General features: G+C 47.6%; 8 protein-coding genes across 8 annotated transcripts; 3 read left to right on the forward strand and 5 right to left on the reverse strand.

Annotated features, from left to right (window-relative positions):
• Positions 1 to 350: 350 nt before the first annotated feature.
• On the reverse strand, positions 351 to 1,710 carry PGRI_038190 (uncharacterized protein; the record flags this gene model as incomplete). The annotated part of the gene is made up of 4 exons (XM_040791532.1): positions 351 to 1,376; positions 1,439 to 1,467; positions 1,522 to 1,568; positions 1,622 to 1,710. 4 exons carry the CDS (start codon positions 1,708 to 1,710, stop codon positions 351 to 353), a joined length of 1,191 nt encoding a protein of 396 aa, XP_040645609.1.
• Positions 1,711 to 5,334: 3,624 nt separating this feature from the next.
• On the forward strand, positions 5,335 to 7,088 carry PGRI_038200 (putative choline transport protein; the record flags this gene model as incomplete). The annotated part of the gene is made up of 3 exons (XM_040791533.1): positions 5,335 to 5,498; positions 5,561 to 6,189; positions 6,238 to 7,088. The coding sequence occupies 3 exons, from the start codon at positions 5,335 to 5,337 to the stop codon at positions 7,086 to 7,088; spliced, it is 1,644 nt and encodes a 547-aa protein (XP_040645610.1).
• A 189-nt stretch (positions 7,089 to 7,277) lies between these two features.
• On the reverse strand, positions 7,278 to 8,457 carry PGRI_038210 (D-hexose-6-phosphate mutarotase; the record flags this gene model as incomplete). The annotated part of the gene is made up of 4 exons (XM_040791534.1): positions 7,278 to 7,345; positions 7,404 to 7,761; positions 7,826 to 8,155; positions 8,215 to 8,457. The coding sequence occupies 4 exons, from the start codon at positions 8,455 to 8,457 to the stop codon at positions 7,278 to 7,280; spliced, it is 999 nt and encodes a 332-aa protein (XP_040645611.1).
• A 390-nt stretch (positions 8,458 to 8,847) lies between these two features.
• Positions 8,848 to 10,915, reverse strand: PGRI_038220 (sodium:neurotransmitter symporter family protein; the record flags this gene model as incomplete). The annotated part of the gene is made up of 2 exons (XM_040791535.1): positions 8,848 to 9,273; positions 9,326 to 10,915. The coding sequence occupies 2 exons, from the start codon at positions 10,913 to 10,915 to the stop codon at positions 8,848 to 8,850; spliced, it is 2,016 nt and encodes a 671-aa protein (XP_040645612.1).
• A 1,972-nt stretch (positions 10,916 to 12,887) lies between these two features.
• On the reverse strand, positions 12,888 to 14,012 carry PGRI_038230 (Aldo/keto reductase subgroup; the record flags this gene model as incomplete). Its single annotated transcript, XM_040791536.1, has 1 exon — positions 12,888 to 14,012. The coding sequence occupies one exon, from the start codon at positions 14,010 to 14,012 to the stop codon at positions 12,888 to 12,890; it is 1,125 nt and encodes a 374-aa protein (XP_040645613.1).
• Positions 14,013 to 14,812: 800 nt separating this feature from the next.
• On the reverse strand, positions 14,813 to 19,981 carry PGRI_038240 (uncharacterized protein; the record flags this gene model as incomplete). The annotated part of the gene is made up of 1 exon (XM_040791537.1): positions 14,813 to 19,981. The coding sequence occupies one exon, from the start codon at positions 19,979 to 19,981 to the stop codon at positions 14,813 to 14,815; it is 5,169 nt and encodes a 1,722-aa protein (XP_040645614.1).
• Positions 19,982 to 20,716: 735 nt separating this feature from the next.
• PGRI_038250 (synembryn) lies at positions 20,717 to 22,452 on the forward strand (the record flags this gene model as incomplete). Its single annotated transcript, XM_040791538.1, has 7 exons — positions 20,717 to 20,744; positions 20,812 to 20,886; positions 20,944 to 21,020; positions 21,078 to 21,236; positions 21,286 to 21,405; positions 21,462 to 22,300; positions 22,353 to 22,452. The coding sequence occupies 7 exons, from the start codon at positions 20,717 to 20,719 to the stop codon at positions 22,450 to 22,452; spliced, it is 1,398 nt and encodes a 465-aa protein (XP_040645615.1).
• Positions 22,453 to 22,869: 417 nt separating this feature from the next.
• Positions 22,870 to 23,503, forward strand: PGRI_038260 (polysaccharide biosynthesis domain-containing protein; the record flags this gene model as incomplete). The annotated part of the gene is made up of 4 exons (XM_040791539.1): positions 22,870 to 22,914; positions 22,970 to 22,994; positions 23,071 to 23,389; positions 23,446 to 23,503. 4 exons carry the CDS (start codon positions 22,870 to 22,872, stop codon positions 23,501 to 23,503), a joined length of 447 nt encoding a protein of 148 aa, XP_040645616.1.
• Between the last annotated feature and the right edge of the window lie 731 nt (positions 23,504 to 24,234).

Here is a 24,234-nt window from a genome sequence, read left to right on the forward strand (position 1 = left end):
TCTCCTCCAGCATTTCTCTCTCTACCATACTATTTTTTGGTCTTTCTATATATATATACATATATTTCAAATCTATCGCTCTTTCCATTTTGCTCGGGGAATTTACGCCCCCGGGCCTAGTAATGCATAAGCTATGATACAACCTAGCAAATTTACAAATCTACATCCTAAAATGAGTTCAAAAATATCTAAAAATAAAAGATATCCATTCTAAATGACTCTATAAGAGACTACCAAAAGAACTACGAAAAAGACTGCCAAATCCCGGCTATAAAAGATAGTAAGAATTACCAATTGTCTAAAAATGTACAAGCTAACAGCAAGTTCAAACATATAGGAATATTTCGATATCAAGGCGAGCGTTTATGCTGCATTTGGTCCAATTGAGCATCACTTTGTTTCTCAAATGAGTTGATTGAGCCTCGACGTATCGAATTCTCAGTTTCAAGATCATCCTTTTTGGTCCAGACCTCAAGCGGAACAGCTTCGACACGATTCATATCATCGAAGAACTCAGTATTGGACCCATTGATTGGTTCAGCACTCGAGCGCTTGGTGGCGCTGTGCTTGCCAGGCGTTGTGCCTTTGTTTCGACGATAAGATGGCTTCCATGAGCGAGGTAATGTGAATGAAGGACGAGATTGTGAGTTATCGGAGTTGTCAGAGTTTCCAAGTCGCTGGCCTCGGTTGCTGTTGTACTTGAATGCCTTGACGCCAAACAACTTGCGCAGTAGTGGCCACCAGCACATGAGGTTGGCGACATAGATTGACGTGCTGGCTTCACGTATGTACCAGATCTGGTAGATGGTTGTGAGAGGGGAGGCGAAATTGAAAAACTTGTTTAGGATAGCAGCAATGATGGTGAACAAGCCCAGACTCATGACACCGATGAGAACGACCTTTCTGCGCATTTTGAGTTGAGCTCTGATGAGGAGGGGAATCGGGACGGCGAACATGGCGGCGTCGGAAGAAATATTGAAGACAGCTTGAGTTATCGAGTAGTATTGGTATGTTGCACACTGCATGTTCTCCACGGGCATGGCCCAGTATTGTGAGAATGGGCGACAATAAACTGCATAATAGGTGACCATTATGACGACAAATCCGACGGCAACGTAAATCGAAAGGATCTTGATATAGAGGTTCGATTTCAGATTCTGTGTCATTCGCCAATAAAGCATTAACATGCATGTCTTCACACCCCAGGTTGAGACCAACATGCATTGCTCTAGTCCAATGACAATTTTGCTTCCATAGATTCGATCGCTGACTTGCTTGGGATCTGCTAGAACCGTGGGGTAGTCCTTCGGGTCCATCAGGTTCGTTGCATAGCGGGCAGAGATTTGAATCAGTATTAACATCGTCGTATATATTGCCTTTTGAAGAGCCGTCGGGTCAGCGGAACGAAGTGATCTGATTGTCGATGGTAAGCACTTACGAAGGTTGCCGTCATCACATAGTCGTCCACTAGAGATATAGTCATTAGCAGAACTAAAAGAAATAAGAACATAGAAGTCTTACGAAGCAGCCGTTTGGATCCTTGTCCATTGCCAATTAAACGAGCCAGGCTTTTGTTGCAAGTTAGCATTGTCCGAGTTCTGTAGTTGTATCTCATACTTACATTCTCCCAACAAAAATAATAAGCGCTATACACCAGAAGACCATAGCTTCGGTAAAAAGTTCACGTGGGGTGGGAGACACATCCCCCATTTTGACGTATACAGCGATTTTCGCCCTGAAGCGAACCTCAAAATGCCAAGACCTTATAGAACGAGCCTACCATATATGAGAGATGGCAATTATCGAAGCGTTCTGATGAGGAGCTTCAATGAGAAGTTTGAATTCGTGTCATTGCTTGTTTACCGACAGCCCGGATAATCTAGAAATGAGGTATTAGGAACAGGCTCCTGAGTCGAGCAGAGCGATGCGGTGAAGTGGCTAAGCTAGGTCCCGGGGATGGATTTTAAAGCTACCAACCGAGGAGAGGACGGTTGCATTATGCGTATTGGCCCGTGAGATGTCAGTGCTGGAGTAAAGTTGGCTGACAAGCAAGGAAAAATGGGGCGCAAACGCAAGGGATTGCTTCCCTCGAAGCACCAATCCGGTGGATGGCAGGCGGGTTTGGAATGTGCAAGGTAGACACGGAGTATGGAATACACATGGAGAGGAAGTCTTTACGGATCACATTCCTCATTTTTGTGCCTTCGAGTCCTTCTGCTAGCAAGACCAAGAGGCTGATAAAAGCAGCTTGTCACACCGAGTCTTCCAATAAATGTCCCCATGTTGTGCAAACTGCGCAGCTGTGCGCGATATCTGTGATAGGGATAGTTTGGCGAGATTGGTGTAACCCAATATTAAAAGTCGTTTTGATCGACATTCAATTGGGATTCTTATTTTCGGGCATAAGATTCCCCTTATGCACATTGCCGGTAACTTTGGAGTACAAGCAAACGCTTGACAGGTCATATTCCATAGTGGATGTGAAGGAGCCGAGCGGCTGATATTATTGGGGAGTTAGGAACATTTGTCTGCATAGTGATGCAATATTCAGCACTTCTGGCCATCGTGATTGATAAACATAGACTTGCGCGATATCCGAGTTAAAGAAAGGGTTAATAATAGCTGACATGGTTTGTGCCCGAAGATCATACCCAATATAAATATTGAACCTTGTACGTTTCATCCCTAGGGAACCTTATAATTATTCTTAAGTTTTGTACGGAGTAGCTTATTGTTATTTCGGAAGCCGAAAATCCCTGGTGCATATATTTGAGCTTATATCCTTAAAAGCTGACAATTTAGCTCTTTATTTGGATAATCTATCCAAAGTAGAAGATCACTCGGTTATAGGGGATATCTAAGTAGCCTCAAGGGATCTTTTAGCTTGGCTAAAGGTTATCCGGCGTTATGCTAAGAAAGGGGGCTGCATTTCCTAAAGTTCTAATCCCTAGTTCGAGATGTAGAGTACTCTGTAGACTAAAACTAGATACGATGATCAGGAGTAAGAAAGCCAACATTGAGGCCTTGCCCTTAAACGGTAGGGCTCCCCCTGAAGAAATGAGCTGCAGCAATTGCAGCGCGGGATATGGTCCTTTCCAGGCCTGTGCCCAGGTCCCGCTATTGCTAGGCAAAAATCTACAACCTCTGCTGTCTCTGCGACTGAGTCTTGTTCCTCTCGTACTGGAATCAGACATGCAGGTCGCTTTCGCGGTGTTTAATCCAAAATGGAAATCTCGAACGCTACAATGACTTCCGACCTAATGTTTTGAGGTAGAAGCTCCCTTAGAACTGTGGTCCGTGGTTGAGGATGGGTGTGTCTTATTTGATGCATTGGGTTCCTCCTTGTTAAGGCTCGGGAGAGTGCAGAACTTTTGCACACTAGCCAAAGAGCGTAGTTGTGGCGTGACAATCCATACACTGCATTGTTTGCCTTAGCCGCCGAGGTGACAGTTGGCATATTCAATGACGCACTCAATGGCGCCGGTCTCAGACGCAGGTGATTTTGTGGTTTATTTGTCATTGACGGACTGGAGATACTAAGCCTGCGGTTTAGACGTGTGACTATTGGTGTTGCCGCCACTGGTGTTATGGAGAGCTATAGTGGCACAATATCTTGGAACAGAGCATGGAATATCCGACCTATACGACGCAAAAGTAACCATGCAATTGTTGTCTAAGAGAAGGGTTGAGCTCCCTGCAGATACAGCCATAGTTAATAATCAAACCTTTGAAGCACTCGTCGTATTGCTTATTGATTGGAGGGAGTCGCCTTGGATCTACCAGCTCAGCTGATGGAGCGGGCCACCTTTGATTAAACTAGATACTTCTCATTGAAAAGTCTTTATGGATGTCACAGCTACAGCTGTAGTTATACCCGATCAGTATCAGACGTATGATACGAAACAAAAGCGAGAAATCAAGCGAACTATACCCCCTTGTCCCGGCCCTAGAGGTAATCTCGCATCGAATGCCCAAAACTGCGGAACGCTGCAGTATTGAGATTGTTGATAAAGTTGAAACTGGCCATTTTCTGTTCAGTATTAAACATACGCATAAATCACTGAAAAGGGGTGTGGTTGGTGGAACAATGATCCCAGGGTATCTACCTAGAGGCTGTCGGTGGCGTCGATTCTTAGCATCATATTAGCCAAAAGACCATAGACTAGTTACTCAAACTGGACTAGTTTCATGATACGAAGGCTCATGTAGTTCAAAAGGATGCAGGTAGAACTGTCCGTTCGCATACTACCCCCTCGCGTTGCATTGATTGCCTTTCGAGGGCGTTTAGGTGATATTCAATATTGCTTCCCTGTTATTCGACTCTCTCAGGGGAAAATTGACATAATTGACATATTTCAAACATCTTAAGGCAACATCTTGCACCAGCTGCAAAATGGATTCTCCTAGAGATGAAGAATTAGGAATCTATTTTGATCGTTCAAACAGCGAAGCAAGGAGAACTATGGAGCAAATATACTATTTATCTACTCCGTACTCCGCCTTCACGGAGTATTAATAATGTAACCGATCGATCATACTAGGCCATGTGGGCGCCTCATCAAGGGAATCGCGATTGTGTGCATGGCGCAGACCAATTGAATGTTGCGCAGCAGACCCCTGACAATGCTGGAATGTAGGTAGTCGATATGTACCGGAGTACTCCGAACTCCACATTCAAGAGACAGACAACTGAAACTTGAGACGCCTCAAAAGCATAACCCTACAATATTACAAGGGCTACCCTAGTAATTGAATGGAATACGCTCTATGCTACGGAGTACGGGAACCTAGCTATGCACTCCGTACTCCGTAAACCTGTTATATGTGGTTATCCCCATTGGATCGACGCCGTAAATGCCGTATTCGCCACGAACCCCCCTTGCTTGGGTTGGGATCTGTCAACTCGGGTCCGATCTGGGAAGGTCACAAGAGACAGGATTTGTGCAAGTCCATTTAAAAGAAATGCATACATCTGGGATATTGAAACATATAGTTCGTAGATGCGCATAGTGTTCTTTTTCTACATACTTTGTTAAAAAAAGTATTTAATGATAATATTGCCAATAACGGGTCTCCATATTTCATCCAGGGCAACAAAGAGATAAATATAAACCAATAATCCTTGCATGAATGCTTGGACGTTTCGAAATACATGTGGCAGCCATGAGGGCATTGGCCCTCGCATCTTACATTCCTATTGCGACAGACCCGGTTCCTGTGAACCCTATACGCTCCGTCAAACCTAGAGGACATAATGTACCTCTTTTCCTCTTTTCTCGTCCTGTCGCTGTCATTTGTTGAATTTCGCTCTACTGCTGCATGACGCACGACAAAATGATGGCATTCTCAAGACAATCATCTCAGGACACCGACATGTCCGCGAAAGTCCACACCGGAATTGACGAAGTACGGCTAGAATCCACACTTGGGCATAAGCAAGAGCTGTCGCGGAACTTTGGACTGTGGAGTTTGACCAGCTTGGGGATTGTCATTGCAAAGTAAGGCTCTTGTGAATTGGAAATTATAACCCATCAAACTTCGATGGACTAACCCGACACAGCTCTTGGGCTTCATCAGGGGGTACAATCGTCGCAGCGCTCCAAAATGGCGGTCCGATGGCTGTTCTCTACGGGCTGATTATTGTCAGCATATTTTACACGCTCATCTCGGCTTCTCTGGCTGAACTTGCCTCCTCCATGCCTTCTGCCGGTGGAGTATACTACTGGGCATCAGTCTTGAGCCGGAGTCGAGGCCGCACAACAGGGTTCTTTACTGGGTATTTGAATGCTTGCGCGTGGTTGTTGTCAGCTTCATCGATGAGCTCCATGTTGGGGAATGAGGGTGTGGCGATGTATCTACTTCGATACCCGACTGTGAAGTGGCAACCCTGGCAAGTATTTATCGGCTTCCAGATTGTCAATTGGATGTGTTGTGCCATTGTATGTTTGGGTAATCGGTTCATTCCTCTTATCAACCGAATCGCCCTTACTCTTTCGATGTGTGGCCTCATTACAACCGTGGTGGTTCTCACGGTGATGCCGAAAAAGCATGCTAGCAATGCCCAGGTGTGGACTGAGTATCATAACAACACGGGTGGATGGTCGGACGGAATCTGTTTCATGACTGGTCTGTTGAATGCTGCATTTGCAGTTGGAGTCCCAGACTGTATTAGCCATTTATCAGAAGAAGGTACGTTAGAAACAAGAAAACAGAACACCTCCAACTAACATGGTTTAGTCCCTAAACCCGAGATCAAGGTCCCGCAAGGCATAATGCTGCAAATGCTCACGGCCTTTGTCACATCCTTTGTGTACTTGATCGCCCTCTTCTACTCCATACAAGATCTAGACGCCGTCTTTGCAAGCAACATTGGCTTTTTCCCAACCGCCGAAATCTACAGACAAGCGACAGGCTCTAACGCAGGCGCCGTCGGTCTGATTGCGGTGCTATTTCTCGCAACCTTCCCGACTCTAATCGGGACATTCGTGACAGGCGGTCGAATGTGGTGGAGTCTAGCACGCGATAATGCAACTCCTTTCTCGAAATATTTCGCCCAAGTGCACCCGACACTAAACTGCCCCGTGCGTGCCACAGTTGCTATGAGCGCGCTCGTCACTTGTTTAGGGTGTATATACATCGGCAGCACGACAGCATTCCAAGCACTGATCTCATCGTTTATTGTACTCAGCTCACTGTCCTACTTCGGAGCCATTCTTCCTCATGTTTTGTCTGGTCGTGGAAACATGGTCCCTGGGCCGTTTTATATGGGGCAGAAACTTGGGATGGCGGTTAATATTGTTTCTTTATTGTATATTGCGGTTACTGTTGTTTTCTTCTGTTTCCCCTTGGTGTTGCCGGCCACAGTTCAAAACATGAACTATACCAGTGTGATCGTTGTGGGCTCTCTGGCTCTCACTTCCTTCTGGTGGATGTTCCGTGGAAGACGTCAATACAGTGGCCCACAATATAGCTTTGAGGCTGCTGAGCAATTGGCTGGTTTCCAAGAGGGCAAGAAGGGTCGTCGATCTTTTATTCACCTTGTGGGGGTTTCGGCTGTTGGACCGAGTGAGCATGGGAATGCTTCCTGATAACGAGAAGTGGACACCCGAAAACAATGAATATGGGCGGGTATCTTGACTATTGTTGCTTGTTAATGGCCCTGAACCTTGTCAAAGCATGTATATTCTGAACTAGTGTTGGCTGGATATAATAAGCATTGTGTATAAAACCGATGTGGTCAAACAAGGCGAGGCTAGAGATCGAACATAGTTGCACAATTAGCGAACCTTGAATTTGGAATTGGGAATAGACATCTTAAGATCATAACTATCATGCACAGAGATCACTAGTAGGAGACAAGTTATCCTCTCATCTTCATAGTCGCGACTTAATGCTCTGCCCACCCTCCCAGGCTTCTCCAGCTTCAAGTGTTTGCCAACCGGACACCGACCCAGCTTCCACACAAATCATGTTCTTGTAAGCCTCATCAGGGCCGAAATCGGCCATGCCCTTGGCCTTTTCAATCCAAGGGTTCCAAACCACAACATCAGTCAAAGCTTCCCGAGTGATAGAGAACAATGGTTGGTCATCCTTCGCAGAGGCAACAACAACTGGAACGGCAGGGTCAAGTTGTTGGTAAACGCGATCGGTTTCTTGGGTAATCGCCAATGCGGGGGACGATTCAGTGTGAGCAGTCCCCTGGAGGGTCTTATCGAGGTAGGTCGCGGATTCGAGGCCTTTAACACGGATATCGGAGATGTCCTATTCATCAAATTGAAAATTAGCGGGAAATTGGAGGAAATAACTCTGGAGTGTGGTATCGTACCGCAATGTTCAAATACGTGTGCATCAGCACCTGGAACTCGAAGTTCTGCTGGCCCTCATTGCGAACTTGCAATGAGGTCTCCAGTGAGTCCGTAGTGAGGGTAACACTGTACACCAGACCGAACTCATATGGCCAAGCTTGACGGAACTCATCGGTCAGCATAGAGTGCGACAGCCCGAAATCCAACTTCACAGTGAGATCGGTCTGGTCGCTATCTCTTCCGGGCGCTTCCGAAGAGGACTTTCCCAAGAACTCCCAGTTGGAGTTGCGGGCGAAGCCATGTTGTGGTAGGGGTGAGGTAACGTGGTTCTGGGGCGGAGGACCGAAGACCTGGAAAATAAGCAGGGCGGTTAGCTGTAGCTCTCAGGAAGATCGTAGAGCTCACATACCGGGAACACCAGCGGAATGCCACCACGGATAGGCTTGGAGCCATCGAGATGAGCCTTCTCACTGACGAACAGCTGCTCCTGGCCGCGGGTCTTCCACGAGGTCACAGTAGCGCCGTACAGGTTCACAGTCACTGACTGGCCAGTGGGCAACGAAGCTTCAATGATGTTGTCCCTGATGGAGAGGGTTGGTTGCGGAAGGGAAGCTCCCAATCCAATTGCCGAGGGTTTGTTTGATCGGTCCATAGTTTTAGATATTTTGAAAAATAGAATTGGGTGTGTTGAGAAGGAGAATAGAGCTGGATGTTTCACGTTGGAGCGCGGGGGGAAGAAGGGGATCTTATCGGCCCCGCCTGTTTTGTGACTGGGGCCACCTCCAGCGCTTAACATATACACTTATGCAACTTGAGCACATCAAGTTAATATATTCTAACTAGGTACTTTTCTTAGGCCGATACAGTTCCAGCTGTTTCTCCGACCTGGTAAACAAAGTGCCATTTTCCCCCCTTGGCACCTCTGCTTACCCATGTCAAGCACTAGAACGCTTTCAATCGACGACCACGCCCCTGGACAAAAAGGCGCACGGACAAATGCCTGGACCTTCAAAAGCTCACCAGAAATTGGAATGGCGAGTGCCTATATCTTTGGCACCGTCGAATGTTTAGTATCTATCATGTCAGAATTCTTCCGGGTCGAAAACGACAATGGCATGCCAGACTCTAACTCAAACATCTCGACGTCCGGCACGCCCTGTTCTTTGGACTGATTGGCAGTCGTCACTTCGGTGCCCTCGGCTCTTCGATGAGGTGGAATAAAAATATTGTAGTATCGTGGAAACACCAAACCGAGCAGAACCAAGAGTAAACAAAAATGGGCCAAAATAAACCCGGCGATCATCATTGGGTCATATCGCAAGGAATAGAATTCAGGATACGCAAAGCTGAACACAATGGCCAGAATAGGTGCGCTGACATACCGGAGTAAAAGAGGCCAGAAACGAGGGATGTTCCAGTTTCCATTACCACCAACGACGCCGTTCAGGTCGCGTCTTAATTGATTACCCTGAGCATGTTAGTTTCTTTGGCACAAGATTGGTTGGGAATGGGAGACATACAGAGTAGAATGCTAAATACCAAAATCGACTGAGCAGAGGGTTGCGTCCCCAGAAGCTGGCAGCCTTGATACCCGGGGTCGTGGCGATGAAGATAGAAAGCACCGAGCAGACGATATACAACCCAAACCCAGTGCCGGCACCAGCTGATGGATTCGATGCACCGTGTGCGACGGCAACTCCGACAATCTGGCCACCAAAGTATCCAAAATTATACACAACAAAAGCAGGCAGGCCTGTCTGGCTTACCACGTCGTGCCAGCGATAAACAGTGGTTGCACCGACGAGCTCCGACCACACAACAAAGATCAAAGCCACATTGTTAATCCATCGGTCGATTCCATCCAGTAGGTAGAATCCAAATTCGGTGCAGTATGGCAAGCTCATGAGGAATGATATTATTGTGAGGCTAGTCACAATCATCGGTCGAGACATTTTCATGCCAGAATCCACGGCCAACGTAGCCACTGCGTCGAGCATCACAAAGGCCGAGCTAAATCCGAGAACCACCAATGTAAAGAATAAGAGGATAGCCCACCAATTCGCGCCAGGCATGTGAAGCACAGCCTCAGGGAGTGTCAGGAAACCGACCACGAATGCACCCAATCTCTCGCCATCCTGTGGCCAACGTCGGAGGTAGCCTACAACACCAAACACGGCAAAGGCAGCAACGTTTTCGAACAGGACGTTACTTCCGCAAATGAGAATTGCGTCCATGACAGCATTCGAATGTTTGGAATTATAGGAAGCATAGGAAGTGAAATAACCGAAACCAATGCCGGTAGAAAAGAAGACTTGTCCGACAGCAGTTTGCCAGACAGTGCCTGAGGCTAGTTGATCACTCCTCCATGTTGCCCATAAGAGTCGGATACCCTCGCTCGCATTTTCCAGTGAACAAGAGCGACCGACGATAATGATGGTGGTGACAATCGGCAGACCCATCGTCCAGTAGACGACACGACCTGTCAGGCCTACTCCACGGAAGATGGAAATCCATATCAGAAACCAGATGAAGGCGCTCCAGCCGACCGTCTCGCCGATAAGGGCAACGCCAGGGTACACGGTGTAGCGGGCAACGGCACCATTGCCAGCAGTGAGATTGCCAATCACCGGGTTGATATTAGCAACAACATTGCCCATGTAGAATTCCTCGATTCTGCCCTCCCATGGTAGTGGGCTACGGAAGGAGTTGCGGAAATAGTTCATGATCCATGCCAAGTTGACTGTGAAGTATTGCACGACGACAAAACTGACCAAAATCGGGCCCATGCCAACGCCTTTCAGCCGATGGTTGATATTATTGAATGCAATCACTGTCCCACCACGATAGGCTTGTCCAATCGCAATCTCGAGAATAAGTGCCGGAATGGCGATTACAAACACAGCTAACAGGTAGGGGATGAACCACTGTAGTCCGTAGTTATTGTAGACCACCGAGGGATATCGTAGCAGATTTCCCTGACCGGCGCAGCCTCCCATGGCGGCTAGCAGGAAAGCTGCTCGGGAGGGCCATTGATCACGTCCATCTTCGGACTTTTGCGGAGGAGGAGCGATCCAACCCACGACCTTCTTTAGATACTGGGCAAGTACCATGATGGTACTGATCAGAGGAAGATTTCAGCGGTTGAGTTGAGACCTTTGTAACTTCATGTGGCGAGTACAAGACGATTTTGCAAGATATGAACGGTCAAAACAGGCTAACAGCAAAAGGGCTGTCCAGAACCCTCCGTAGCAGATCATGGACGCTTTCGTGTGACATCCGAGTGATGCCAAGCAGCATGCCAACCATCTCATCCTGCCGTCCCCGTCATATTGGACCGATGCCAAGAAACTTGGAAAGGTATTCTCATCCCGGGTCCTTAGATTCGTGGATTGTGCGGTGCGATAGCCATGCCAAGAGTCTTGGAAGCATACCACTGTGGTAGTGGTGCGCGATGTCGCAATATTCTTGGCCATATTAGCAGTCCAAGCTTACGGGAAAACATTAGCTAGCCCGGCTGGGTCATGTGAGGTCACATGTAGGCATCTATGGTCATAAAGAGGGGATGCCAGGCTCGGATTATGACCGAATGAGCGGAAATGTCAGTCAAATCGGCCTCAGCTGCCAAGAGCGCTATTCTTGGCATTGAGCCGCGCAATTTTATCTGATTGCTATATATCCATGGCCATTTATGCAAGGATGGGGGACATAGACACTGCGAAAGCCCAATATGGGGATGAGACACTGACCAGAATAGGAAATTCGAAGGTCCTTGTTTTAGATGAGGTTCCGTCAACTTGAAGTCGCAAACGATCGCTTTGGGGGCCAGAAACAGCTGTCTTTCCAACCGTAACTTCTCGCTTCTTCTTCGGAGAAATTCTACTCTGTCCACTAGACAGGTAAGCAACTGGATCCCTTCAAAACGAGTGTACTGTGCTAGGACGAATAGGAACACTATCCACTATCGATCAAGACAACTAAGAGTACCTAGCCCTAAAAGTACTTAGGTGGTCATAGAGGCTTAAGTAGAAGAGCTTCCCAGCTCTATAGAATCTGTATATTAGTCACATGGAAACTTATAGATCTCATTGATGGCTAGAATGAATCACCCTAAGAGCAGGGACACTATGATGCATTGCGGCTGGGAAGACTAAAGCCCTCAATATACTTGCTCAACCTTAGACACCTTGTCATCTGTTGCATTTGCTACAGATGTACAGTCGTGGACCAGTCATATGTTGAGCCGACGCGGTGATCGATGAGTACACACTTATTTTAGCACACCTCTCACTCTAGGCATCCACAATATAAGAGTAAGAGCCCTTCTATCGATTGGATTCTAAAGACATAACTGCGGGGTAGAAGCAAGCCACAGTATTCGCATTAAGGGACAGTCACTCGAGATTGCTCTGTAATCGACTATAACTTGTTGCCTCATTCTTTCGATTGGCCTCCCGATTTATGACATTTCCCAAGATGTCAGCTCCTGCAGCAAGTATCTTGATATCCTAAGGATTTAGGGCCCCTCTGATTGGCAAGTTAAGGGGAGCCAACGAGAGCGACTATAGCGACCGGAGTGACCGGAGTGCGAAGCACGGCCATTCAAAGAGTATATATATAGTAGGGGAAATTTTGTGCCTGCACAGGTTATTGTGTTTGGTTCTCATCCGAACATCTGCTCCTATCGTCCCGGCTGTCAAACCAATTCGGAAATATCATCAGTCTGAAGTCCCAGGTGCAATCATGTTTGTCTCCCCTAGAGCAATTTGTTCAAGCTAGGCGAGGTTTGATACTAAAGCTAACTTGGGTTATAATATAGGTGCATCTATAAATTGAATACCACCTCAAAGGGCATTATTTATCTTGACACCAACACCGAGAGTTGGCCAGACGATGCTCTTGACGAAGGCGCTGAGAGGTATTCGGATTGTAACCTCGCAGACTGCTCATTCTCTGATAACAGGGGAGGTTGATGAGAACATCAGTTGAATGAACTGGGATTTCCGTGGATATAGTGAATACAAGTGACTGTTCTGGGTCTATATACCTCGGGTTACACTGTACACTTTTGTCACTATCTATTACCTACCCATGCTGCATAAAGGAAGACCTAGTACCCTGTAGACTGACTGATTCAATCTCTCTCATCTCTTCTTCTGTCAGCCGCCATCCAAGCGCTTGCATATCCTGTTCCGCTTGACCAGCATCCCGCACTCCAACCAGTGGCAGAACGCCCTTATTGATAGAATAATTTAAGGCAACCGCAGGTACAGGCACACCCCGCTCCTGGGCGATAATCCTTAAGACCTTGATAGTAGGTCCCAGTATACGCATGGGATAACTACTGAAGCGGCGGCTCCGCGGGGGCTCATTGAAGCGTGAATATTTACCGGAAAGGCGTCCCTCGGCCAATGATGCAAAGCCCTGGAAGCAGATATTCCGCTTTTTGCATTCTCGGATCAAGCCGCTGACTTCAGGTAAGCGACGGACGATTGAGTATTCGCACTGGCAGACAGAGAGCGGGACGTTGTGCTTGGACAGCTCATCTGCCATCTTGATCATTTCCTTTGTGTCATAGTTAGCCACTCCAACAGCACGTGCCATCCCGGATTTCACACAGTCGGCCATGCCCGTGGCAACAGTGGATATCTTGCTGGGATGGATAGGTCCGTGAACGAGATAGATGTCGACGTAGTCCAGTTGGACACGCACAAGGGAATTTTTAAGCTTAGACTTAGGCCCACCAGCCTGCATGAGTGTATTTGTCATGTCTGGCGTTGATAGCCACTTGGTTTGTATCACGAACGAGTCACGGGGCATGTCCTGGAACAGGGTTCCGCATATCCTCTCGCTCTCGCCGTCGCCATAGGACTGCGCTGTGTCCACGAAGGTCAACCCAACAGACTTGAGCTTGGCCCATGCTTCGTGGATGCGCGGTAAGTCCCGTGTTGGGTTGTAGTTAAAGGTTGCTTTGTCGCCCCATGACCATGCGCCGATACTGAGGTATGGAACAAGTACGTCCCTACCGTCCACACCACGTAGGGCGATTCGGCTTTTCGAGTCGGGTGTTAGGTCGGGTGGAAGCATGTTGACCGGATCGCTGAGATGTGGGTCCACCAGCTTGGGGTACGGGGAGTGCATGCCCTGTGTGCCTGACATCCCGGCTGCAAGACCGGCTTGCATCATATACTGAGTGCCTGGGGTGGCCATTGTTCGGACAAGTAAAATCCAGCAAGTATGTACATATAACTGAAGCTTTAAATAGAATCTGCGTTGTCAGATTGATCAAGACCTTCTAGACCGAACCCGGTTTGATATACTATTTAGGAAGGAGTGGCGATCGGCGTCATCATGACATTCAAGTAAACTGTGCCTGAGCACCTTCGGGTCAAATGCCAACTGGCCAATATAGAATCTCGTTGTCATTAGTGGTGGCGACGACAGACGATTGACGGAAAACGCATAGCAAGTGGGTGAATTAGAGATCTACGCAGCAGTATGCGACAAAATCCCCTTTTTAGTGGTCTCTTTAATGGTCCCCTCAGATATCATTCTGTTTAGATAGGCCAGTTTTATAGGTCGACGGCAACAAAAAGGAGGAAAAAGGCTTTGTGTATACATAACCTTCGATTGTACAGGTATAAAAGAAAGTCGAAAATTCTATGGTTGATAGGCTAGCCCTGGAGGCATCAATATTGCTTGAAAAGGGCGTTTTGTCGCATGGCCCCTATACCGTTGCGTAGACACGTTCGGCTTTCTTTGCTTGGTTTCTCACTTTTTCTCAGATACAATTGTCATAATGTTCAATATTTGGATTCTATTATACCCGCAGAAAGCCGAAACCATAACGTACAAGAAAAAAGGATTTGGGACCAAGCATGCCAAGCAATAAAATAGGCGCTGTGCTTCATATTTATGAAGACATATAGGATGCAGGTGGGGAATAATGATGAGACGGGGTCCAATATAAAAAAATCATATCCAACAGGTTTCGCTGTAAACGCCATTCGCTATGCTGAAGTATTGTGTCGCGTTGATGCATTTTGTGCTTCGCAACGGAGTTTGAAGAGAAGATCATCGACCTCGCGGAAGGCGCTCGAGGTCAAGGTCGTTGCTTTCATTTCATCCAAAAGGATATTCAAGGATTGGACGATGCCTTGTTCGCTGATGTCGGATTTGGCGGGGGGTGATTGTTGGGTTTGGATACCCATGGTGATAGCACTTGTAGTTTGCTCGGCCATTCCATCGGGTTGCTGAACTGCATCCATATCGATGTCAATCTCGGTGTCTGGTTTCACCGGGGGCTCAGTAGACTGTTTTATTTCAGAGACTTGAGTGGCAGTTGCCTCTTCGGTAGAAACAAGAGGTATGCTCTGCTCCGCTTGGTTTTCTGTAATGAGGTCCTCGGGGACTATTTTATGGTCGATTTGAGGTGGCAAGCGGTCGGTATCGCCATGTTCCTCGGAGGGGTTGCTTGATACTTCAGGCTGAGACGCTTCAAATGCATGTTGCTGAGATCGTGTTTTGCGGGAACGGGTATCTCGAGGAGCACTTTTAGGAGTGCTATCGAGAACAGACTGGTCAAGACGAACGGATTTACGAGACCTTTTAGATGGTCGCGGGATATCGGCATCTTGTGTTGGTCCTTGTACCACGGAATCTTGGGTTAGAGGGACTGAGTCCGCAAGGGCGTCATCATCATCTTTTCGTTGTGAACTGCGGGTGGATCGGCGAGTCGCAGTTGGCGACAATGATTTAGATGTAGAGGCCGCCCGAGGAATGACAGGGTGCGATGGTGAATTATCAGGCTGCAATGACTCGACGCCGACTACGTCTTTAACAGTGGACAGCCGCGTTGACCGGCGCCTGTCGGTCTTCGTAGATGGAGAAGGCTCCTCTAAACCCCGCTTTCTCTTCCTCGCGGATGGCTCATTGGGGATATTGACTCGTTCTGGATGGTTCCTATCGTCCATATCCACAGCAAGTTCCAAATCCTGTCCAAGCTGTGATGCGATTTGTGTGTCCGTCTCCTCACTCGAGTCTATCAAAGTATCTGGAATATCGGGAGGCATGTCCGTGGCTTCCTGGGGTTGATCATCCGCAGGCTGAGATTGAGCTTGCTTCCGTTTCTTCTTGGAGCTCGAGCTTGGTTTACTCCTGGGAGGAGGCTGGACAGGTGTTTTATCAGATTCAACCAGTGGCTCCGGTGAAGGCTCTGTTATCTCTGAGTCCTTACACAGCGCAGATCGAAGCTGACGACTGGGATTTATTTCATTTGCTTGAGGTGTAGCGTCGGCACCTTCATTGTCATGGTCATGAGCATCACTCATAGATGTGTCTATGCTCTCCGTTGCAAGGCGAGAAGTAGCCGGACTGTTGACTGTTGAGTGTGTTCCGGATGTACCAGCAAGAGCCTTTCTTGCTTTTGCAGCCCTTCGCCGCGCCCTTTTTGTGCGATTCTTCCGAGGGCTTGGGCTCCGAGATTGCATCTCGGGAGGAGATGATGGAGGGTCTACGCCCAAATCTACAGGCACCTGACTCGATCTCAGTGCGTCGGAGTTCATTGCAGGTGTCGGGTCTCTGGTCCCAGGTGTCGGAGAGGAGCCGATGAATCCTTCTTCATTCTCAGTAGGAGCGAGAGTGGGCGTCAGAGGAAGTTCGGTCAGTGCTCCCCCATCTAGTTTGCGCAGATTGGGAGGAGTATCGTAACCCAATTTCCGTGGAGTACTGGCTGGTGACGAGGATTGAAGGGATTCAATCATCGAAAACATTTCACGACGGCTTTTGCGCTTGGTTGAAACTGAAATGCCATCAACAATTTGCGCATCTGTGGGCTGCTGGAAGTTACTTGGCAGCTGGGGTTCACGGAAATGGAGAGTCGGCTTGAGGACCAGGGAGGAGTCTTCGGTCCGTATTACGGGTGACGAAAGCTGGGTGTTCTGAGACAGCTCATGCAATGACCGATCTATGCTGTCTTGCGGAGGAGGTGGAGGTAACATCTCGGTATCCTGGTTACCGTTTTGCAGAGGCAAGGTTGCTGTCTGGACCCTGGACCCAGCAGTTTGTACGGCTTGCAAAATGGTGGTTGGAGTGACAAGGGACTGCGAACCAAAGGTCGAGCCCCAAAGTTCGACGTATCTCTTGGCTGTTGAAATGTGCGAAGACTCCAAGCCGGCACAAAGAATAGGCTCAAAGTTTTTCAATGAAGGTAGATCATGAGAAACTGACGTTTGCAAAATGTTGATAGTAGCCGACGAGAGAGCACGGCACGCTGTCAGGATTCTGCTGTCAACACCGCGGTCAACATGGATTTTGTAAGATTCGTCCTTCAACCAAATGCTAAGTGATGACTGGAGAGATTGAAGAAGTTGGCATTGGAACTGCGGAACACCGGTCCCTAGAAAAGAAGTCAATGCCTCGATGAAGTCGGCAACACCGTGGGATTTTGATGCGCTGAAATTGTGATATGCACCGTGTAATGTCTGGGAAATCGACTCGAGAAGTTTATGAGGAAAGATAGCATGACCAGCTGCCTGGATGCCGCTGCGATCGATCCCTAGTCCGGTTCCTTGCATGAAAGGGATAGACAAGGAATGGCCAAGCAGCGAAGTTGAGGGTAGGTAGGTATCTCTCGCGGAAAGATGCATGAGGCGTTCGGCCATAGGTTCTACAATCATCGTGGCAACCGCTTGGTTCCCTTTCTCTGTTCGAACCACGCGAACAAATGCTTCAAGCAAATGAGACCACCCTTGAAAAGCTGATGGAAACGAGAGACCGAATGAGAGAATCTTGATGACATTTTCGTAGTCACGGGACACAGAGCCATCGCGCCCGCGAGCGGATTCCATAGGGAAAGACTGCAAAGCATTTGCAGCGGCCTGGGCAGTGGCATTCCAAACCACCTCCGACAGCTGCGCCGCACGGGGAATAGCACTGGTCGTCATGGTGCTTAATTCTGCACATTGTTGAAGAAGTTCGAGGCGAGATCCACGGGAGAATCTGCCGTTGCATGCGGCTTCAATGCTACCCAAGACAAGGCGTGCGTAAGATTGGCTCGGCGCTATTGTTCCTGTGGTGCTGCTGATTATTCGAAGGAGATGAAGAATAGCACTTTCTTGGGCCGTATTTGGATGTAAATGAGTAGGAGTGCTGTCGGCTTCATCCGCGTTTCTTAAAAGAAGCTTTTCGGTAAACGGGATGCCCCCAATAGAAACAATCATGGTTGTAGACAAGAATCTGAATCTTTCGAAGAAAACATCCGTGGTCTGTGCATTCAATGAGGGTGGGCCTGTAGTCCAAAGGCGGTGCAGTAGACCCCAAACGCTAGCAACAGCTTGCATCGATTCCCCTGAAGGGGTGATTTCTTTGCTGGACGCAAGCGATAGAGAACTGGACAGACTATTCCAGGCCAATGCCACGTGAGACTGGCCAACTGCATCATCAATCCAAACTGAGGCTTTGAACACGTGCTCAAAAACCTTCAGAATTGAAGTAATTCTTGATCGAACCCATCTGCTGTCGGCTGCGGGAAGTTCCTCCGCTTCCATTTTGGTAGTGTCATAGATTCGATTCTCTGTCCATATCTTAGCCTGTGTGCTCCACAACAGACTTGTCAATACGCGCGAAAGACAGTCGCTAAGAACCGGGACGGATGAGAAGATGCCGGAAGACGGAATGGCTACGTAATCCTCCCATATAATATCAAGGTATTGATAGGAAGCTGATGGACGGAAAGTGTAGTATAGCAGATTATAGTAGCTGGTCAGAGCAAGCTGAGTGGGCGGTGCTCCTGACTTGTCGGTCTTCTTGCGGTCGAATTGAGTAAGTACGGGTTTGCTCAGCATTTTGATGAGAGATCGGCTTGTCGATTCAGTGGGGTTGACAGCGAAGACAAATCGATTCCAACCAACAATAGCCTGCGCTTTGATCAAAGGCTCGCTGCAATTGAAGCACTTTTGGAGTACCAGAACCCATTCCTTGAAATGATCCCATTGCTCTAAGTTCCATCTTTTGCTCCGAAGTAGAAGGATAATGATGCTCCAAATCTGAGGAACATGCTCACCACTCTCGACCGTTGGCATCATCCGAGCCATGCGCTCACGAACCTCTGTTACAAGTTTCCGGTCGTGCTCTAATGGCCTGTCGAAGAGATCCCGAATGTTTTTCGATAGTATAGGATTTGGACCGGCTTCTGCGGCCACCTGGAAGCCAAGTGCAATTGCTTTTGACCTGGTATCCTTCAAATGATGAAGCAGCCCGAATATCAAGTGTTCGATCCATAGGTTCGCTTGGGAGATGAAAGTAGACTTGGCTTGGCCTAGCAGCCGTTGGTAGATGTTCAATCGATGGGAAACAATTGCGTTGCCACTGATATTCTTTGTTATTTCTTGTAGCACCGTCAAAAGCCGGGCTACACGTGCACCTGTCATAATTTTTGGGCCAAAGTTTTGAGTAGACAAGATGGACATATAGTGCGTTAAAACGGACTTTGGAGCCTTGGCCTCATGGAGGCAAGTGATGGAGTGATCGACTAGAAATATTTTGAACTCCTCCGAGAGCTGTGTTGAGATTTCTGGATGCCAAACGAATGCGGCTGACAATTTCAAAGCCTGATTGGCAAGGTTTGTGTCAAGAGGGCCACTGTTCGTAAGGTCCCGATTCACGTCTCGCTGAATAAACTCGGTGATGAGATTTAATTTTTCGGCAATCTTCTGACCCGCCGGAAGACCATCATATGTTCGCAGTGCACCAAAGAATTGCATGTAGGCATCGAGTCGGGAGCTCATTGACTCGCCTGCCAGTTGTTGGATGACCGATTCGAGCAGCATGGCAAGCGATTCGGCGGTGAATGTATCGACATTGGGTGACCAAACAGGTATTGGTGACTGAGTTGCTTTCAGGATCGACTTTGTAGGCTTGGAGTCCGTGGAGGGAGGGATTTTGAAGTTGGGAGCCGATTTCATAGCACTAGCAAATGTTGGTGGTTTGATGTACTTCGGCCATGGTGAGAAGTTCACTTTCTTCGAACTGCGGCTGGACGGGCCAGTTCCCACCGATCCCAGCGTGGAAAAAGTTGACTCCTTTGGTGTTTGAACGGCTATTGGTGAATCGGTGTTCTCAACGATGCGCGAAACGGTCCTTGGGGGTGTAGGCGGACGAGCAGAGAGCATCTCCACCATGATTTGATTCAGACAAAAAGTGTGAAAAATAAAAAGAAGCAATAGTCAATGATCATTGCTGAATGAGATGCTGTTCAGGCCCTGTCCATGATCTGTTTGAGATTGAAGAATCAAGAAGCCACATCAAGTCGAGAAAACTAAGTTCAACTTTCCGACGCGCCGCGATGCGCGTAAAGTGTCACCGCCTGAGGCGACGAGGCATCAATACACGGACTTTTTTATGCAAGTTGTCGATAGCTTCAATGATCATTGGGGTGTGTTCTAGTGCGTATATAACGATCTACAACAATAAAACCAGTGGAACCTTCAATATATCTAGCATTTAACAAAATTCTCACTTATCGTCACATTATTCAGGCAAACAGTGGAGTTCACCAAAGTTCACGTTTCAAAGATATAGACTGGATTTGCATAGGGTAGGACTTTTTTTTCATAATTATATACTAAATATGTAATATTATTGCTGTAAGAATTCTGGAGCAAATGTTCTTAAGGAAAAGTAGCTTATGTGGGGGACTCCAAATAATTTATGACGATTTGCCTGACTTCCCCGCGTGGCTCCCACTCCTATTTTTTTGTTTCCTCGTCAGTAGCTACCTGCTCAAGCTATTGATCTGTTCTCAATATTATACTGTGCAGGGGATTTTAATTCAACACAAAACGTCAGTGAAAGTGACACCAGTCCTACATCCTCCTCCTATTGGAACGCTCGACTCAGTCCGAGCTCAGATCAGTATGGCGTTTCTTCAAATGCAAGGAACAGGTATTTTATGGATATTGAAAAGCTCTACTCTGGAATCAGGTCAGCTGACTTGATACTGCGCATACAGCGAAGCTACAACAAGTGACACAGCTTCTGAAGTCTCTTGAGAAAGACCTACAAGAGAACAACCTGTCATCAGGAGGTAAGTCGGATGCAATAGCCATTATATATGCCTAATACTAATCCCTTCCACTACTAGACCGAGTGCAAACCCTCCTACAGCTCCGTCAACACGGCACAAACCCTACGAATGCAGAACCGATCTATTCACAGAATGTATGAGCACAACGGAGCTGCCCGTCGAGAGTTACAACTGGTTCTGATATTTTCCAGGGCATTAATACCTTGGTGCGGTATGGCGTTGAGGGGGAGACCCCTGACATACGTCGAGCAGCATTGCGATGTGTTGCAAATGCGCTATTACTTGACCCCAAAATGCGCCAGGCTTTCGTAGACACGGGATACAGTGGAAGGCTAGCAAAAAACCTCAAGGTAGGCTCGCAGCAGATACAATGCCGGTACCAAAGCTGATATTTAGTAGACTGAAGAATCGGAAGATGAGATGGTTACAAGTCGGATATTGTTCTACGCAACCTATAACACCACACTGGACTTTAAAGACTTGATCAAGAGTCATGCATTGGGAGATAATATCAACTATGTGAGTTGGATTGTTAAACTTGAAACTTGTTGGATGTGCTATGCTGACCAGTATAGCAATTGAGCCGTCATGCGAAGCAGTTCCCCAAGTTGGGCAGAAAGCCATTGTCACAAATGGACGAACTGGCATTGTCAGACACACTCAAGTTGATATACAACATCTCCAAGATATTTCCAGATCTTGCTACGGAGTTCTCCCCTGCTCTCCCTCATATTTTGAAGATTATATGTCGCGTTGATATTCCAGCAAAGCCCCTAGATGGTTTACTCGGCGGCTTGTTAAATACATTGTCTATCCTTGACTTGGAGGAAAAGAAAGGCAAATTTTTCGAGAGCAGCCCCCTTTTCCCGACATTCGACCCCAACTGCAACGTGGATAAGTTGATCAGCATCTTGGATCAGGCCGTATCTACATACAGCCCCAACGAGCTAGAGGCAAATGCAGTCCCATTGCTATATTCACTCATTGCTATCCACGAAGTGGCTCCCGACGGACCTCGCAAGTATATGCAGTCACTTCTTCTGCCCGAGGATACTGACCGAAGCTTGCCAATTGGACAATCTGAAACACTTTCTTCAAGACTTCTAAAGCTCTCGACAACCCACTTTGCCAATCTGAAAGTTACAATTTCCGAGCTCATGTTTGTTCTGTCGGGCAAGGATGCTGAGCAGCTCACTAAGAATATTGGCTACGGGTTTGCTGCTGGGTTCTTGGCCGCTCGAGGCATTGAGATGCCACAGAGTGCAGGTGAAGCATCATCCAAAGATGACCCCGAATCCGCACGCAATCCGATCACTGGACAACGGTGGGCTGCCGAGCCACAAGATTCCGGTCCGCCTATGACCATGGAGGAAAAGGAGCGCGAAGCTGAAAGGCTATTTGTGTTATTTGAGAGGTATGTTCGGCGTGATAAAGCTATATAGTGCACTTGCTAACAATTATCACAGGGCCAAAGCAAATGGTCTCCTCAATGTCGAGAACCCCGTGACTCAAGCTCTCCACGAGGGAAGATTCGAAGAACTGCCGGATGATACTGATAGTGACTGAGCATCATCTTTGACGTAGTTCTTCAGTCTCGCAATGTCAGCTTTCACTTCGATTTTATACAGCTGCATGCACGGTCTATGACATAGATCATACCCTCTTTAGTAGGTCTGTAGCGATGATGCTGGCGTCAATTCAGAGTCTATTTAAGAAGTTTACCTTTCGGCTCAATGCACTAAAGAGGGAATTTGGAATCAATGCAATAGCAAATTCAATATAGTTGACTTGGATCTATACCTGTCTACTGGTCCACGGGTTGCTGGCGGAATGACGTTATGCAAGGCGAGGGCGCTCTCCGCCCGTCAAAAAAATTATGCGCGGGGCACCGAACACCTCCCACTTCGTTTCCTCCACACTTATTATATCACTGCTTTCTTGTGTTTATATTTCAAAGTACTTACTTTACACCTAACCGTCAAAATGTCGAAGCCATTCAACCCCGAGGAGGCGGAGAACCTGGAGGATGTACGGCCCCGCGTCCATATGGTCTAACTAACATTGATTGCTGACAACACAACAGATGGAGAAGCAGTTCGCCGTCAAAGGTCAGTCACGCATCGATTTACATCCCAGTCACACCTTCGGACAAGATCATAATATTGATATTCTCTCGCATTGCAGCGGTTGAACATCTCATGACGTACTGGTCTATTCTGGAGAAAGTCAAGGGCTCGCAGCTTCGCTTGACCAAGCAGGACGATGATATCTACAACTCATTCATGGAGGCATTCCCGGATTTTGATCCCGCCGCCCCTCTCATTGAGGACGAGATGAAGAGCAAGGCCGGCAAGGAGAAGTGGCGCAACTGGATGATGCAGTGGGATAAGATCGACGACTTCAACTTTGGCACCATGATCCGTACCCGTGCAGATGCCGAGTATGACCAGGATACCACTATTTTCGGTGTGCGCATGCAGTTCTACGCTGTTGAGATTGCTAGGTAAGCACTGAGCTGAGTTGCGTTAGTCACGTATCGAAACTAATGGAGTGTTCTAGAAACCGCGCCGGTCTGAACGATTGGATCTACGAGAAGGCCCAGAAGGCCAGCTCTTGATTACAAACCGTGTCTCATTGCTGCTGTTCTTGAAATCGAGGACAGTTCCACACCCAGGCTGATCTGGCCGACGGCATTTGCTTGTTTCCCTGCAGTGCAAATGAGGAATGGTCTCGAGTCTGTGATATTGACTACAAGATCTCGCAGTATCATGGCTTGAGGTTAATTGGTTACGATAGAAGCGCGATCATACCCCATAGATACGTGGTTCTGATTTAGCATTGATCCGTTAATCGCGACTCAAATGTAGATTGCCTGTCCACCAGAACTTGGACAGTCTTTCAACATTGGGTCGAAATATACCCTGAATAAAATGTCATTTCCACTGGTCCTTTGTCTATCTCGATCGCTATTGTCTATGCGGACAGGGCCTTCATTGCGGATGATTGCGGCCATCCCGCATCAAACATTGAGTAAGTCCACCCTCTAGCCTTAGGTTTGTTCGACTGTTAGAAATCATCCATCGACAGTCAATACTCTGAGTGCTGTGTCAAGGGTGGGGCCGATGAATGGCACATTCATCCCAAGTGCCTTTCAACAATGTCGGAGCATGGGTGTCTTTGTTCTGCACCCCTCTTCAATGTTACCCCATTGGGGACTTTCTTCGTATTGTTCTTTTGTGTTGATAATATTCGTGAAACGAACATTTAAATACCCCATGATGATTATTTCATGTCGATCTTTATCATCTTCCCTCTTGCCTTACTACTATGCCGTGGCAAGAAAATTCT

Source organism: Penicillium griseofulvum (genome assembly GCF_001561935.1).
Source record: "Penicillium griseofulvum strain PG3 chromosome Unknown contig_86, whole genome shotgun sequence".
NCBI classification, from domain to species: domain Eukaryota; kingdom Fungi; phylum Ascomycota; class Eurotiomycetes; order Eurotiales; family Aspergillaceae; genus Penicillium; species Penicillium griseofulvum.